This window comes from Salvelinus namaycush, chromosome 4 (assembly GCF_016432855.1).
Source record: "Salvelinus namaycush isolate Seneca chromosome 4, SaNama_1.0, whole genome shotgun sequence".
NCBI classification, from domain to species: domain Eukaryota; kingdom Metazoa; phylum Chordata; class Actinopteri; order Salmoniformes; family Salmonidae; genus Salvelinus; species Salvelinus namaycush.
This window is the reverse complement of record NC_052310.1, coordinates 13,919,363-13,935,989: the sequence shown is the minus strand read 5'-3', so window position 1 is coordinate 13,935,989 and position 16,627 is coordinate 13,919,363. Positions and strand designations below refer to the sequence as shown.

The following is a 16,627-nucleotide window of genomic DNA, read 5'->3' as shown; positions in this document are numbered from 1 at the left end:
CCCCAGGTTTGCCCTTCTATTCAAGTCTCAATCCCTCTGTTACCTTCTCTTCCTTCCTATCCGCTCCTCTCTCTCCTGTGGTCATCCTGGGGCCATGACGTTGCTGTTCTAGCCAGCTGTCCCTGACTGAGGCCTTCCACCCTGCCTGCATGGCGGATGGACACGTATTGAACAGAATGGAAAAAAGGTCCGTATTGAGCAAAGCGTTAGCATGAGTCACCCACCCAGCGATCTGGTCTGCAGCGACAACACCGACAACCTGTCGCGCTGTTCCCTCGACGGAATCTCATTGACCTACTTTCTGCTGTTCAATTTGAGATGACACTTTCCCTAGGTGACGGCCATTGTGTGTGTGTGGGGGAGTTGTGTGTGTGTGTGGGGGGGGGGGGGTTCAGTGTTTGCACTCGCTTTTCTGTAGTGATAATACATGTGCAAAGGCGTTTGTTAGATTAGCTCTTGTGCTGAATTTTGAGTCTATAATCTTTGTCATTTTGGCACAATAAGTTCAGGATGTTTTTACACAATGGGTAACTTCAGTAGGTTCTGAAGCAAAACAGAGGACCAAAGCAATTCCCAGGTAGTCACTGTTCTTATACAGTTATTCTGAATTTACCTCTGTGTGAGTGTCTGTGGGTGTTCTCATGAATTTGCAGTTTCTGAGCATGTGGGGATATGCATACACGTTTGTTGTATTCCAAAGGTGGGTGGCTTGGTCACGTCATCAGACAGAGTGTCCTTCAGGTGTGTCGTGGTCACCTTGACCCAAGTATCCAAACCTCCTCCTCATCTACCCACCGACTTTCATTCACTCTCATCTTCTCTCCCTCTTATTTTGTCTCCTCCTCTCTGTCATCCACCTCTGTCCTGGCCCAGAACAGGACAGCAGGAATCAAATTAACATTGATCCCACTGCTCCAATTAAGAAAGGTAATCAGATAACATGAGATATAAAGATGAATGGAACTCAATGAAATGCAGAGGAGGGATCCTCCCTTGGGTGAGAACCGGCCTGGTTACATCTGCTGGCCTGGTTGCATCTACCTTCATGGTTACATCTACCGGATAGAATAGTAAATGTACAGCAATAGTTGAATAGGATGGCCTTCACGAGAATACAGTTGAAGTCGGAGGTTTACATACACCTTAGCCAAATACATTTAAACTCAGTTTTTCACAATTACTGACATTTAATCCTAGTAAAAATTCCCTGTCTTAGGTCAGTTAGGATAATTTATTTTAAGAATGTATAATGTCAGAATAATAGTAGAGAATGATTTATTTCAGCTTTTATTTATTTCATCACATTCCCAGTGGGTCAGAAGTTTACATACACTCAATTGGTATTTGGTAGCATTGCCTTTAAATTGTTTAACTTGGGTCAAACGTTTCAGGTAGCCTTCTACAAGCTTCCCACAATAAGTTGGGTAAATTTTGGCCCATTCAATCAACTGATTAATAACGTAACTAATTAACTAGGAAGTTGGGGCACCAAGGAAAAATATTCAGATTACAAAGTTATCATTTCCTAAAATAACTTTTCAGATATTTTATCTGATCAATTAGTCTTCGAATTAATGAATTATTTACTTTACCTCACGTTAGTCTCATTCCAAATGTTTGTAAATTGTTGGTTATCTGCACTAACCCAGTCTTCACTATGAGTCATCCATACACCAATTGTCTTAAATAATTTATTTATTACTAACTAAGTAATTCACAGAAATGCATAAACAAACAAACAAAGTACATATGGTTACAAGAAATAATAGGAGAATCGCCCTAGTGGGCTAAACCGACATGGCGGCTTGTTAAACAAAAGGGAATTGGGAGTCGACTAAGAAGTCACTACAGAGTGATAACTATAACAATTGAGATGCTAATCCTTTGCACATGAACGCTCACTCATTCGGGAACAATTGCAATCTATATATATATTTACACTCAGTGTGTCGTCTTGATCGCTGGTGAAAAGTTTGTTTCTGTTGGAGAGTTTCGTCCTCTCTCTGTCGTGGTTATTGTGGATAGTTCAGAGTGACATTCGTTATAGAATGGATGTTTCGGCGGTTGTCGTTCTTCGCGTTCAATGATACCGAATTCCTAGCTGCAGACTAGTAATCAATATCAAAGACGTGTTCTTATTCTGTCGGTATCAATAGTCTAAGAGTTTAACCACGTGGTATGGTTAAAAGATTCAGCAATGGTCTGCAACCTTCGTCCACTCCTAATGGAGAAAAACATGGTCTAGTGATAATTTCTCAAAGTTGGGTTTTTATTCGGAATTGCAGAAAGGGGCTGTCCCAGGATGTCTGACCCTAACTGGGCTCAGGGGCGGTCCTCTGATTTAGTTCAAATCAAAAGGGATTGGATTTTTCTTCATTAAACAGTCCAAAATCATATTACACAATTATACAAACAGTATCATACTCACTCATTCATCTTATACAACAATTAGATGTAAACCTCATATCTGAGGCTATTATATAAACAGCGGTATGGTAATGTAGCCACACAGTCTCCCGTGAATTTCCCAAGTTGTGACAAACGGACCAGTTCATAGCTGGAATCTTCACCGATCTTTTATACTTTTCCCGGAACATGAAATTTGTTCGTACCTCAAGTTCTGTGAGGTGGAAGAAATCCCTTTGTTCTCTATGAAAGTGTACCCTCTGCTATACTGTGTGTCCATGAGGAGATTCTCAGGAATTTACGACGTCTCTCTGACCACAGCAACCTAGTTGAAGGAGGAAAGGGGGAGGCAGGGAGTGGCAGGGAGAGGGGGATGGGGCTTGCTGTACCCAAACAGGCAACGACATGACACTGGTCTAACTGAATCAGGTTTGTAGGCCTCCTTGCTCTAACACGCTTTTTCAGTTCTGCCCACAAATTTTCTATAGGATTGAGGGCTTTGTGATGGCCACTCCAATACCTTGACTTTGTTGTCCTTAAGCCATTTTGCCACAACTTTGGAAGTATGCTTTGGGTCATTGTCCATTTGGAAGACCCATTTGCGACCAAGCTTTAACTTCCTGACTGATGTCTTGAGATGTTGCTTCAATATATCAACATCATTTTCCAGCCTACTGATGCCATCTATTTTGTGAAGTGCACCAGTCCCTCCTGCAGCAAAGCACCCCCACAACATGATACTGCCACCACCCCCATGCTTCAACGGTTGGGATGGTGTTCTTCGGCTTGCAAGCATCCCCCTTTTTCCTCCAAACATAACGATGGCCATTATGGCCAAACAGTTCTATTTTTGTTTCATCAGACCAGAGGACATTTCTCCAAAAAGTATGATCTGTGTCCCCATGTGCAGTTGCAAACCATAGTCTGGCTTTTTTTATGGCGGTTTTGGAGCAGTGGCTTCTTCCTTGCTGAGCGGCCTTTCAGGTTATGTCGATATAGGACTCGTTTTACTGTGGATATAGATACTTTTGTACCTGTTTCCTCCAGTATCTTCACAAGGTCCTTTGCTGTTATTCTGGGATTGATTTGCACTTTTCGCACCAAAGTACGTTCATCTCTAGGAGACAGAACCTTCCTCCTTCCTGAGCGGTATGACGGCTACGTGGTCCCATGGTGTTTATACTTGCGTACTATTGTTTTTACAGATGAACCTGGTACCTTCAGGCGTTTGGAAATTGCTCCCAAGGATGAACCAGACTTGTGGAGGTCTACAGTTTTTTTTCTGAGGTCTTGGCTGATTTCTTTAGATTTTCCCATGATGTCAAGCAAAGAGGCACTGAGTTTGAAGGTAGGCCTTGAAATACATTCACAGGTACACCTTCGAGTGTCTCAAATGATGTCAATTAGCCTATATAATTTTCTGGGATTTTCCAAGCTGTTTAAACGCACATTCAACTTAGTGTATGTAAACTTCTGACACACTGGAATTGTGATACAGTGAATTATAAGTGAAATAATCTGTCTGTAAACAATTGTTGGAAAAATGACTTGTGTCATGCACAAAGTAGATATCCTAACCGACTTGCCAAAACTATAGTTTGTTAACAAGAAATTTGTGGAATGTTTGAAAAACAAGTTTTAATGACTCCAACCTAAGTGTATGTAAACTTCCGACTTCAACTGTATGTAAACATTATTAAAGTGACCTTTGTGTGTGTGTGTGTGTGTGTGTGTGTGTGTGTGTGTGTGTGTGTGTGTTTTAATCAAAATTATCACTACTGTGCTGGTTCTCCCTTTACTGCAACTTTTACACTATGTTTCAGAAATGACATCTAGTGTTAAGGTAAAGATTTCAAATATGCAATACAAAGTGTGAGTAGTGTGTGTGTGTGTATATACACTGCTCAAAAAAATTAAGGGAACACTTAAACAACACAATGTAACTCCAAGTCAATCACACTTCTGTGAAATCAAACTGTCCACTTAGGAAGCAACACTGAGTGACAATAAATTTCACATGCTGTTGTGCAAATGGAATAGACAAAAGGTGGAAATTATAGGCAATTAGCAAGACACCCCCAATAAAGGAGTGATTCTGCAGGTGGTGATCACAGACCACTTCTCAGTTCCTATGCTTCCTGGCTGATGTTTTGGTCACTTTTGAATGCTGGCGGTGCTCTCACTCTAGTGGTAGCATGAGACGGAGTCTACAACCCACACAAGTGGCTCAGGTAGTGCAGCTCATCCAGGATGGCACATCAATGCGAGCTGTGGCAAGAAGGTTTGCTGTGTCTGTCAGCGTAGTGTCCAGAGCATGGAGGCACTACCAGGAGACAGGCCAGTACATCAGGAGACGTGGAGGAGGCCGTAGGAGGGCAACAACCCAGCAGCAGGACCGCTACCTCCGCCTTTGTGCAAGGAGTAGCACTGCCAGAGCCCTGCAAAATGACCTCCAGCAGGCCACAAATGTGCATGTATATACACACACACACTACTACACACACACACTGGTCACTTTAATAATGTTTACGTACAGTTGAAGTCGGAAGTTTACATACACTTAGGTTGGAGTCATTAAAACTTGTTTTTCAACCATTCCACAAATTTCTTGTTAACAAACTATAGTTTTGGCAAGTCGGTTAGGACATCTACTTTGTGCATGACACAAGTCAAACTCGACCAATAACTTAAAAAAAAATGTAATAGAGCCCCACAGTGTCATAATACCCATAAAACCTAGCAGTCAAACAGGGAAATGGTTTCAATAATTTTTACACTGTTCATTTTTCCCATGGGGAATTTTAGAAACACTTAAAATAAGGCTTACCCTGGCGATGTTTTGATAACCATGTAAATCTCTCTCTGACAAGGTGACTATCAATATATTCGGCACTATTTACTCTCAGATCAGAAAATGATCATGAGCATCAAAGTAGACATCATGCAAGACTACAAATCCCTTCAAGCTTCTGCACATCATCTCTTGCTGACACCTTTGCTAACAGGTATGGTGTTAAGTTAAAACTTGCACAAGACAGTTCACAGAATTGTCAATTTAATGAAATTTTGCCAATTTATTAATTAGAATCTAGAGATTCTCACCTTTGCCTCGATTTGGCAGTCTCGTCCAGATCATAATGGCATTTGTAGTTCTTTATGAAAGCCACATTAGCAGATAATTAGCATTTCATGTTTGGGGGGTAAATACAGGTGAATATATTGATAAGTCACTTTTTCCTAGAGAGAATTTTCACGGTTATCAAAACGCTACACAAATGTAAGCCTACATGAAACACAGCCCTTATTTTAAGTGTTTCTAAAATCCCGTATGGGATAAATGAATGGTGGGAAAACAATTGGAACCATTTCCTTGTTTGACTACTAGGTTTTATGGGTATTATGACTCATACTTTGGTACTCTATGCACCCCAGATCTATATGTGTTTTAGCCGAATGTTATGACAACTGTAGGCAAAAGTTTTCTAAAGATTTTATACAGATCTTAAAGCACCAAACCACTACACATTACTCTCTATAAAATTGACCAAAGTCACATAAGGCTATAGTCTAAAGTAGTACACCATAGGGAATGTAATTTGACATGTAGCCACAGTCTGTAGTAGAGGCCCGACAAACAGCTCATACTAATATGCAGGCCATGTTGTGTGGCATTTAGTCACGTCCAGACTGGGTGAGTCTGAAACATGCTGCTGCTCTGAGTCAGTGAAAAGCTCTAGTTACAGTACTTTACATGTCTGGCTCTGCACGGACAATTCACGGCTCATGTAACGTTGAACAGTAAGACAGTGTGGGATGTAGGGATGTAGGGCAATGGGGATGTCAAAATATAGCTAGTGACCCATATTATCGAGTGGGTTTTGTCAGCTGCGTAGAATAGATAGATATTTATTTGATCTGTATAATGAATGTGGCTCACTTCTGGTTCTGGTGCTGAATAAGATATTTATTTATTTATTATATGTTTGCACCAGATGGTAACATAAAAGTCCAACAACAACAAGTCCTTGTTTGCACTTTCCTTGAAGAGGTAGTTTCTCGAGCCAATGCTAAGTAGCATTAGCGCGATGACTGGAGGTCTATGGGTATCCACTAGCGTGCAGATACCCATAGACTACCAGTCATTGCGCTAACGCTAGTTAGCGTTGACTTGCGAAACTGCCTTCATACTGGACACACTAATGCTAATGGTATCCACTAGTTCATCTGACACTGGGGAAGTAGGTAAAGGGCCTCATTGAAAAAAGTATCCCTTTAACTTTCCCTTAACCTTTATTTCACCTTTGTTCCAACATTTTAAACCCACTGCAAAATAATGAGTACAGACTTTGCACAGAAGCATAACACTTGATAAATGATGACAGCTGTTTTGGTTAGGCTGGATTACTCAAGGTGACGCTTTGTCTTACAATTGTCATTCAGTTGTCTCTGAATGAAATTCAATGGAAAAGGGCACTTTGACCAACAATGCCCATGTTTCGTTTACCCCCCAGCAGAACTTCAGCCAGGTCAAGAGAAGTTAGGCAGCAAGTGTGTGTGTGTGCGCGCCTTCCATTTCGTTCCCAAAAGCCTTCCATATCTCATCCCTCACTGTTAATGCTACTGCTGCTCAATATGTGTGTGATTAGTGCCTAATTGAGTCCACATGAAGCGTGGCCAGACTCCATCTGAAAGCAGAGTGGTCATTTGCTCCCTTAGTAATCGCTTGTGCAGAAAAGAAATAGTCTTCAGTTGTTCCCCAAACCAGGTTGAAAGATATCTTAAAATAGAGGATATGTAAGCCCTAGTAACTCTCTCTCTCTCCTTCTCTTGTTGTCCAGCTCGTTACAACTTCTTTCAGCTTTGTCCATATCCTCTATAATTACTATAATTGCCGATAACACAGGCGCCTGAAATTGACATCCGATTACAAAACACATGGCTTGAATCCAGCCTGATCATCTCCTGTTGTTTGTCATCCCAATGATCCCACGCCTTCATACATTCACACTCCCCCTTTAAAAACACTTTATATAATCAGCTAGTATCATGAAAGTGTCATCTACATCAGTGGTGGGGAACCTTTTTGCTATCAAGGGCCATTTGGATATTTATAAATTAATTCAGGGGCCTTATTATTAAAATGTGCTATTTTCTGCTTTGTTCATGTTTTAATGCGACTTTAATCACTGACATTGGTTTTATAGTTTAAATATGACTTTAATCACTGACATTGGTTTTATAATTTAAATGTGACTTTTATGACGTTTCTTGTGTCCTTGAGTATTTAGAAAAGTGCAAATCCAATTTAAATAAATATTAGTATTGTAAATAATGTTGTTGTTATTATGATTACTTGTTCAAGCTCACCTCTAATGCGATGGCTGAAACTGCTTATCTTTGAGGCGTTTGATGTCAGCTGGCAGTGAAGATGACGGTACTCGCAGCTGGTTTTCCAGGTTTGTGTCAGTTAGTCTTGAGCGGAATCGAGTCTTTGCAAGAGTCAGTTTGGTTGTCCCGAACACAGATGCAAATTTAAGTGCATGTCTCCTCAGAACAGGAAACTGCTCAGCACTAACATTACATTTTGTAGAACTCAAGGAGAAGGAGGTTGTTGTACCTGGCTTTGAGCTTGTTATTGCTTTGCAGCTCAATGACTTCGTGTTGTAGGCCATCCGGCACATCCGCTGGTTCGACGTTAAACGGGGTTGCAAATATGTTCAACTCCAGTTGTTTACTTTTCACATCCTTAAATCGCTCAAAAATGCCTTGGCGAGCTTTCCACACTCACCGGCATATTCCCCCGTCATCTCAGGCTCTTGTCCTTGCGGAGTAGGAAAATGAACTGTGTTACCCGTTTCTAGTTGGACTTGCCACAGCTTTAATTTCGCTTCGAACGATTTCACATTTGACAGCAGATCGCTGAGAAGCTGGTTCGGCCCTTGAAGCTTGACGTTCAAGTCATGTCCACCATGAAGGCCAAATCACACATCCACTTGTCATCACTCAGTTCCACTACAGGTTTCCCCTTCATCTCCATGAAGAGATCAGTCCATAAAACCGCACGAGTATGTTTCCACGGCTCAACCATCGCACCTCACAGTGGTAAATTAGATCACCATACTCCGATTCAAGATCACTCAATAGCTCCTTAAACTGGCAGTTGTTCAGCCTTTGCTTTTGATAAAATGAATGGTCGACACTACAGTTGCCATTACATTGTTCGCCTTCAGGGACTGTACACACAGACTTTCTTGATGTATGATGCAGTTGCATACACTTGGATCAAGACTGAGACGACTCATGTCTTTTTTCACTAATGAGGTTAACCCCTTTTTCGAGCCAACCATGGCTGGCGCTCCATCTGTAGTAAGGCCACATCATTTTTCAAACCGTAGCTCAAAATTGCTCATAGCCGAGACAAGTCTCTCAAACAAGTCCGCACCTCTGGTGGTGCCATGCATGGCTTCCAAAGACAGCAATTCCTCCCATGTGTCAAACTCAGCGGTAATCCCACGCACAAAAATTGCAAATTGGGCGGTTTTTGTTATGTCAGTCGTTGCATCACATGCCAAAGAAATTTCTTGCGGAGTCCTTCGGTGTTTTTTCCTTCCGAATGATGCTTCAGTTTCTTTGCGATAAGCTCGCTCACCACAAAACTTGCTTGCATAACATTTTCCTCATCCAAATGAGGTTTCGTAAATGCGGCTTGTTGGTCACCCACGCCCCACTGAAGAGCAATGACTTTATCCACACTAAGTTGTCCTTGCAGCTCATTCAGTTTAGCATGTTTCGAGCTGTAATGACGCTCCAAATTCGCCTTTTTCACTACTGCAAGTACATCCCCACAAACTAGGCATACATGTTTGCCTTTCACTTCGACAAAAAAATATTCATTTGTCCATTTGTCTTGGAAAGCGTGACACTCCTCATCTACTTTTCTTTTCTTTACTGTAGCCATTTTTATGATCTACAGGTGCTCGATGATGACGAGCTGTCTGGTACCGCCAGAGCTTTGGGGGAGGTGTGTGGTGGATTTTTTAAACATTTTATTTTTATGGAAAAACAGATTTTTTAATATTTTTTTAAAAAATGTATGAATTGGCTCGGGGGCCTGATCAAACGGTCTCGTAGGCCGTATACGGCCCGGAGGCCGGACGTTCCCCACCCCTGATCTACATAATCAGATTGTATCATTTGCCAGTGGAATAACATATTTACTTTATGAATAAATGTACATATTGTGAATATATTATAATGCTCCTCTCCCTCCTCCAGGAATGCCAGTCCGGTGGGGTTGGTGCTGACAGCAGTGGTAGCCATTTCATACAAAGTGGCCATCATCTTTGAGGGGTAAGTATCTCTCTTGTTTTCTGTCTGTTCACTGTGGCTATCTTATCACACTCTTCTGTCTCAGCGGTGAACAGGGTTCGTAGCCTTGAGAGGCGCTGAACAAGCAGGCTGCGTCAATGCAGACACTATCAGATCACATCCAGTTAAATGGACTGACACGTACAGGGCAGCAGGTAGCCTAGTTAAGAGTGTCGGGCCATTAACCGAAAGGTCTCTGGTTCAAATTCCCGAGCTGACTAGTTGAAAAATCTGTCGATGTGCCCTTGCGCAAGGCACTTAACCCTAATTGCTCCTGTATGTCGCTCTGGATAAAAGCATCTGCTAAATCAGCTATTCTCAAGTGGTGAGTCACAACCCACATTTTTTTAATGGGTCGCCGGTGTCTTGAGTAACAAATGATTATAAAACAAATCTGGTGAAAAAATTCTCCAGTCTGAACGTTAAGCCAGGTAGAAAGTGAGTAGAAATGACAATGAACTTACATTTTTTTATACTTTAATATCAGAAAAATGTTTCTTCAATCACAGTATTTTCAATATAGAGCTATTAGCAGCACTATTTTGGTTGATTTTGTGGTCTCAAGCCAGTGAGTTTAACATTCTTCATCAAAAATATGAGCAAAATTGTATTATTGACAATGAAAGAGCTGGGGATGTTGTTCTCTTGTCATATAATTGCTACATTTACTATCAACATAGCATAAAAAAATATTTTCCATGTATTTTGTCAATTTGTTTTTGCGATCCAAATATTGGGTCGCAACTGAAACAACCTGGTTCAATTTGGGTCCCGAGGCAAAACCAGTTGAGAGCCACTGTGCTAAATGACTAAAATTGACATAAATAAAGTTACATGTTGATCTCCTTGATTTGCCTTGGCCTTGTTAAGTTTGGTTGTTTCTTAGCATGTGTTGCATCAGATCAATGTGATACCCCTCCCTATGGGGTTTGCCCTCGGTGCTTACAATGACAGAAGTTTAACTTTACAGTCACAGTTTAGTTACGAGTGACAGAAGTGTTTCTATAACAGTTCTTACTGTTAGCAGACCAACATCTGTCTCAGTCCTGAGGCACATCAAGCCCATACAAATCCACACTCCCTCATGCTGCACACATGAAAGCATTGAGTGAGGATAAAGAGAAAAGTTTTGTCTTTTATCAAACTCCCCCGCAAGCGTTCTTAAACGTTATATTAGTGAGAGAGGGAGTGAGCAGACAGGTTCAGAATCTGTAGGTAATATGCGATTTGACAACAAAAGAAATGTTTAAAAATGTTTATTTTTATCCTCCAAAGAGGTGGATGGGTAATTTTTATATATATACACTACCGTTCAAAAGTTTGGGCTTACTTAGAAATGTTCTTGTTTTTGAAAGAAAAGCTAATTTTTTGTTCATTAAAATAACATCAAATTGATAAAAAAGTACAGTGTAGACATTGTTAATGTTGTAATTGACTATTGTAGCGAGAAACGGCAGATGTTTTATTTTTTTAAACTTTTTTAAATGGAATATCTACATAGGCGTACAGAGGCCCATTATCAGGAATCATCACTCCTGTGTTCCAATGGCACGTTGTGTTAGCTAATCCAAGTTTATCATTTTAAAAGGCTAATTGATCATTAGAAAACCCTTTTGCAGTTATGTTAGCACAGCTGAAAACTGTTGTTCTGATTAAAGAAGCAATAAAACTGGCCTTCTTTAGACTAGTTGAGTATCTGGAGCATCAGCATTTGTGGATTCGATTACAGGCTCAAAATGGCCAGAAACAAAGAACTTTGTTCTGAGAAATGAAGGCTATTCCATGCGAGAAATTGCCAAGAAACTGAAGATTTCGTACAATGCTGTGCACTACTCCCTTCACAGAACAGAGCAAACGGGCTCTAACCAGAATAGAAAGAGGATGGGCTACGCGCTTCAGCACTTGGCGGTCCCGTTCTGTGAGCTTGTGTGGCCTACCACTACGCAGGGAGCCGTTGTTGCTCCTAGATGTTTCCACTTCCCAATAACAGCACTTACAGTTGACCAGGGCAGCTCTAGCGAAGCAGAAATTTGACAAACTGACTTGTTGGAAAGGTGGGATCCTATGACGGTGCCTCATCGAAAGTCACTGAGCTCTTCAGTAAGGCCATTCTACTGCCAATGTTTTGTCTATGGGGATTGCATGGCTGTGTATTCGATTTCATTCATACACCTGTCAGCAACGGTTGTGGCTGAAATAGCCGAATCCACTCATTTGAATGGGTGTCCACATACATACACTGTATGTATGTACTTTCGGAAAGTATTTAAACCCCTTGACCCTTTCCACATTTTGTTACGTTACAGCCTTATTCTAAAATGGATTAAGTTGTTTTTTTCCCACATCAATCTACACACAATACCCTCATGACAAAGCAAAAATATCACAAGTATTCAGACCGTTTACTCAGTACTTTGGCAGCGATTAAAGCCTTGAGTCTTCTTGGGTATGACACTACAAGCTTGGATGGAGAGTGTCAGAGATGGAAGAACGTTCCAGAAGGCACACACCTGCCTAAATAAGGTCCAACAGTTTACAGTGCATGTCAGCACTCTGGGACAGGATTGTGTCGAGGCACAGATCTGGGGAAGGGCAACCATCTCTGCAGCACTCGACCATTCTGGCCTTTTCTGGTAGAGTGGCCAGACGGAAGCCACTCCTCAGTAAAAGGCACATGACAGCCGACTAGGAGTTGGCAACAACCCTAACCCAAAGACAATGCAGGAATGGCTTTGGGACAAGTCTCTGATCCGGCAGGGCTCCCGAGTGGGTCAGCGGTCAAAGGCACTGCATCTCAGTGCTAGAGGCGTCACTACAGACCCTGGTTCGATCCGGGCTGTATCACAACCGGCCGTGATCAGGAGTCCCATAGGGCGGCGAACAATTGGCCCAGCTTCGTCCGGGTTATGGGAGGGTTTGGCCAGGGTAGGCCGTCATTGTATATAAGAATTTGTTCTTAACTGTCTTGCCTAGTTACATAAAGGCTAAATAAATACAAAGAAGGCGGATGTGGAGGTCCTTTGGTCCTTTGGTATGTTTTATTTCACCTCATGAAACATGGGACCAACACTTTATATGTTGCGTTTATATTTTAGTTTAGTACAAAAGCAGTCAAAAGTTTGGACACACCTACTCATTCAAGGGTTTTTCTTTATTTTGACTATTTTTGACATTGTGGAATAATAGTGAAGACATCAAAACTATGAAATAACACATCATGTTGTAACCAAAAAAGTGTTAATCAAAATATATTTTTTATTCTTCAAAGCAGCCACCCTTTGCCTTGATGACTGCTTTGCACACTCTTGGCATTCTCTCAACCAGCTTCACCTGGAATGCTTTTCCAACATCCTTGAAGGAGTTCCCACATATGCTGCACACTTGTTGGCTGCTTTTCCTTCACTCTGCAGTCCAACTCATCCCAAACCATCTCAATTGGGATGAGGTCGGGGGATTGTGGAGGCCAGGTCATCTGATGCAGCACTCCATCACTCTCCTTCTTGGTCAAATAGCCCTTACGCTGCCTGGATGTGTGTTGGGTCATTATCCTGTTGAAAGACAAATGATTGTCCCACTAAGCGCAAACCAGATGGGATGGCGTATCTCTGCAGAATGCTGTGGTAGCCATTCTGGTTAAGTGTGCCTTGAATTCTAAATAAATCACAGACAGTGTCACAAGCAAAGCACCCTCACACCTCCTCCTCCATGCTTCACGGTGGGAATCACACACAACACCTACTCTGCGTCTCGCAAAGACACAGCGGTTGGAGCCAAAGGACAGATTTCCACCGGTCTAATGTCCATTGCTCATGTTTCTTGGTGCAAGCAAATCTCTTATTCTTATTGGTGTCCTTTAGTAGTGGTTCCTTTGCAGGAATTTGACCATGAAGGCCTGATTCACGCAGTCTCCTCTGAACAGTTGATGTTGAGATGTGTCTGTTATTTGAATTCTGTTAACCATTTATTCATTTTGGATGCAATTTATGAGGCTGGTAACTCTAATGAACTTATCCTCTGCAGCAGAGGTAACTCTGGGTCTTCCTTTGCAGGGGCAGTCCTCATGAGAGCGTGTGTGTGCGGTCGGGGGAGCGTGTGTGTGCGTATGGTTGGGGGAGCTTGTGGGTGTGGTGTGTGTGTGCGTGCGTGCTGTCGGTGGAGCATCTGGGTGTGTGTGAGCAAGAGACATCAACACCCCAGTGATAGACAACAGAAAGGTGATTGTTAGCTGCCTGTCTTTGGATGACACACCAGACCGGTCATCGACACATAAAGACACTCATTTACTCACCTATCAAAACAAACATCAAGGAGACTCAGGGAAGAAGATATCCATCAGAAGAAGCTGAGATTGCATTTCCCTGATACTGCATTCACAACCACTCTACATGAAACTAAGTGTGTGTCAATCAAGTCCGTGTTCTATTTCAGTCGGGTGCCAGTGCACTGCAGAACTAGGATGAGATTACATTTCTATGCCATTGTATTCCCTCTCAAGGCGTTCACAGATATTGTTGATTCACATTGAATTTAAATAAGCGTTATTGTTAACATACGTAAGCTCAATTCTCATCCCAAACATCCCTCAATATTTGATGTCCTACCTCCTCCCACTCCTTTACAGACTAGTAAAATAATAGGTAGCTCTGTTTACTGTCCCTGTCCTTCCCACTCAAAACATATCCCTCCCCAGTCTCCACCTACCTGTTGCCAGTCCATCGGTAGGGAGGGAGAGAGGCCCTGCAGTCAAATTTCTGTATAAGACATGGCCTTCGAGGGAGGCTCAATGGTGCAGAAAATTGTACATCAATGGATAACATGCAGGATGAGGGACACCTTTTACAGACACACACGGGGCTCCAGGCACGGGTTGGTACGGTGGAGGAACAGTAATACTCTCTTCCCCTGTTTATGTGGAGTTTTTTTCTCTGGTTTTTGCAGACCTTTCACCGAGGATATCTATCGACAGAGAGCACAGTGCTGCAAGCACAAATAAAGAGGAAGGATGGATTGTGTTTGTCCAAGGATCATACCTACAGATCAGAGACTACCAGACTGACTACCAGGCCACACACCACATCAGCCTGCTACACAGAGCACGAGAGGTGGGCTAGAGAGAAGGGAGGTGTTTTTGCCTTTCTGGCAAAGATCAAGTACACAGTCTTCCTCCTGGCCCAATTCCAAGATATTCTACTTCTCTTTATAAAAACTTTGATCCCTGCTTGCAGTATTTTAATAGCAAGTCTTAACAATGCAAGGGCTGGATCAATGGTTTTCAGCTTTTAAATGCAATGCGCTGTAGTTTTCATATTTCACACTATTTAGTCGTGTAGTTGACATTTTTATCTCAAAAGCCAATGACAATCATTCCATAATGTCTTCTGCATGGCTATGTTGGCAGAGTCCCATGTATCTCAATGAAACTGTAAATACAGATCTGATCCCATAACTCCCTGAACTGTTGTTTCATTACCAGTCTGTCTGTCTTGTGTTCTGTGTTGTTGATTAACACACCATCAACATTATAACTGAGGTATATGTTCTAAATCGCACCGTATCCCCTATTAAGTGCACTACTTTTGACCAGAGACCGTTGTTGCTTATACAGTGCCTTGCAAAAGTACTCACCCCCCTTGGCGTTTTTCCTATTTTGTTGCATTACAACCTGTAATTTAAATTGATTTTTATTTGGATTTCATGTCATGGACATTCACAAAATAGTCCACATTGGTGAACTGAAATGAAAAAAATTACTTGTTTAAAAAAAAATTGAAAAAATAAACAGGAAAGTGGTGCGTGCATATGTATTCAGCCCCTAATTAAGATCTGGTGCAACCAATTACCTTCAGAAGTCACATAATTAGTTAAATAAAGTCCATCTATGTGCAATCTAAGTGTCACATGATATGTTACATGATCTCAGTATATTTACACCTGTTCTGAAAGGCCCCAGAGTCTGCAACATCACTAAGCAAGGGGCACCACCAAGAAAGCGGCACCATGAAGACCAAGGAGCTCTCCAAACAGGTCAGGGACAAAGTTGTGGAGAAGTACAGGTCAGGGTTGGGTTCTAAAAAAATATCAGAAACTTTGAACATCCCAAGGAGCACCATTTAAAGCCGTTATTAAAAAATAGAAAGAAATGGCACCACAACAAACCTGCCAAGAGAGGGCTGCACACAAACTCACGGACCAGGCAAGGGGGGCATTAATCAGAGAGGCAACAAAGAGACCAAAGATAACCCTGAAGGAGCTGCAAAGCTCCACAGTGGAGATTGGAGTATCTGTCCATAGGACCACTTTAAGCCATACACTCCACAGAGCTGGGCTTTACAGAAGAGTGGCCAGAAAAAAGCCATTGCTTAAAGAAAAAAATAAGCATACACGTTTTGTGTTCGTCAAAAGGCATGTGGGAGACTCCTCAAACATATGGAAGGAGGTACTCTGGTCAGATGAGACTAAAATTGAGCTTTTTTGCCATCAAGGAAAATGCTATGTCTGGCGCAAACCCAACACCTCTCATCACGCCGAGAACACCATCCCCACAGTGAAGCATAGTGGTGGCAGCATGTTGTGGGGATGTTTTTCATCGGCAGGGACTGGGAAACTGGTCAGAATTGAAGGAATGATGGATAGCGCTAAATACGTGGAAATTCTTTAGGGAAACCTGTTTCAGTCTTCCAGAGATTTGAGACTGGGACGGAGGTTCACCTTCCAGCAGGACAATGACCCTAAGCATACTCCTAAAGCAACACTCGAGTGGTTGAAGTCGAAACATTTAAATGTCTTGGAATGGCCTAGTCAAAGCCCAGACCTCAATCCAATTGAGAATCTGTGGTATGATTTTAAAGATTGC

At 42.0% G+C, this 16,627-nt stretch overlaps 1 protein-coding gene across 3 annotated transcripts in view; it reads left to right on the top strand.

The window, feature by feature from the left end:
* pemt (phosphatidylethanolamine N-methyltransferase) overlaps positions 1–15,229 on the top strand; it is a 94,590-nt gene extending 79,361 nt beyond the window's left edge. For all 3 annotated transcript variants that reach the window (XM_038991210.1, XM_038991211.1, XM_038991212.1), the window contains exons 6-7: positions 9,682–9,756; positions 14,713–15,229. In XM_038991210.1, the coding sequence (XP_038847138.1) occupies positions 9,682–9,756; positions 14,713–14,767 (130 nt within the window). In that variant the 3' untranslated portion in view covers positions 14,768–15,229. The remainder of the gene's footprint in view (positions 1–9,681; positions 9,757–14,712) is intronic.
* The last annotated feature ends 1,398 nt before the right edge of the window (positions 15,230–16,627 follow it).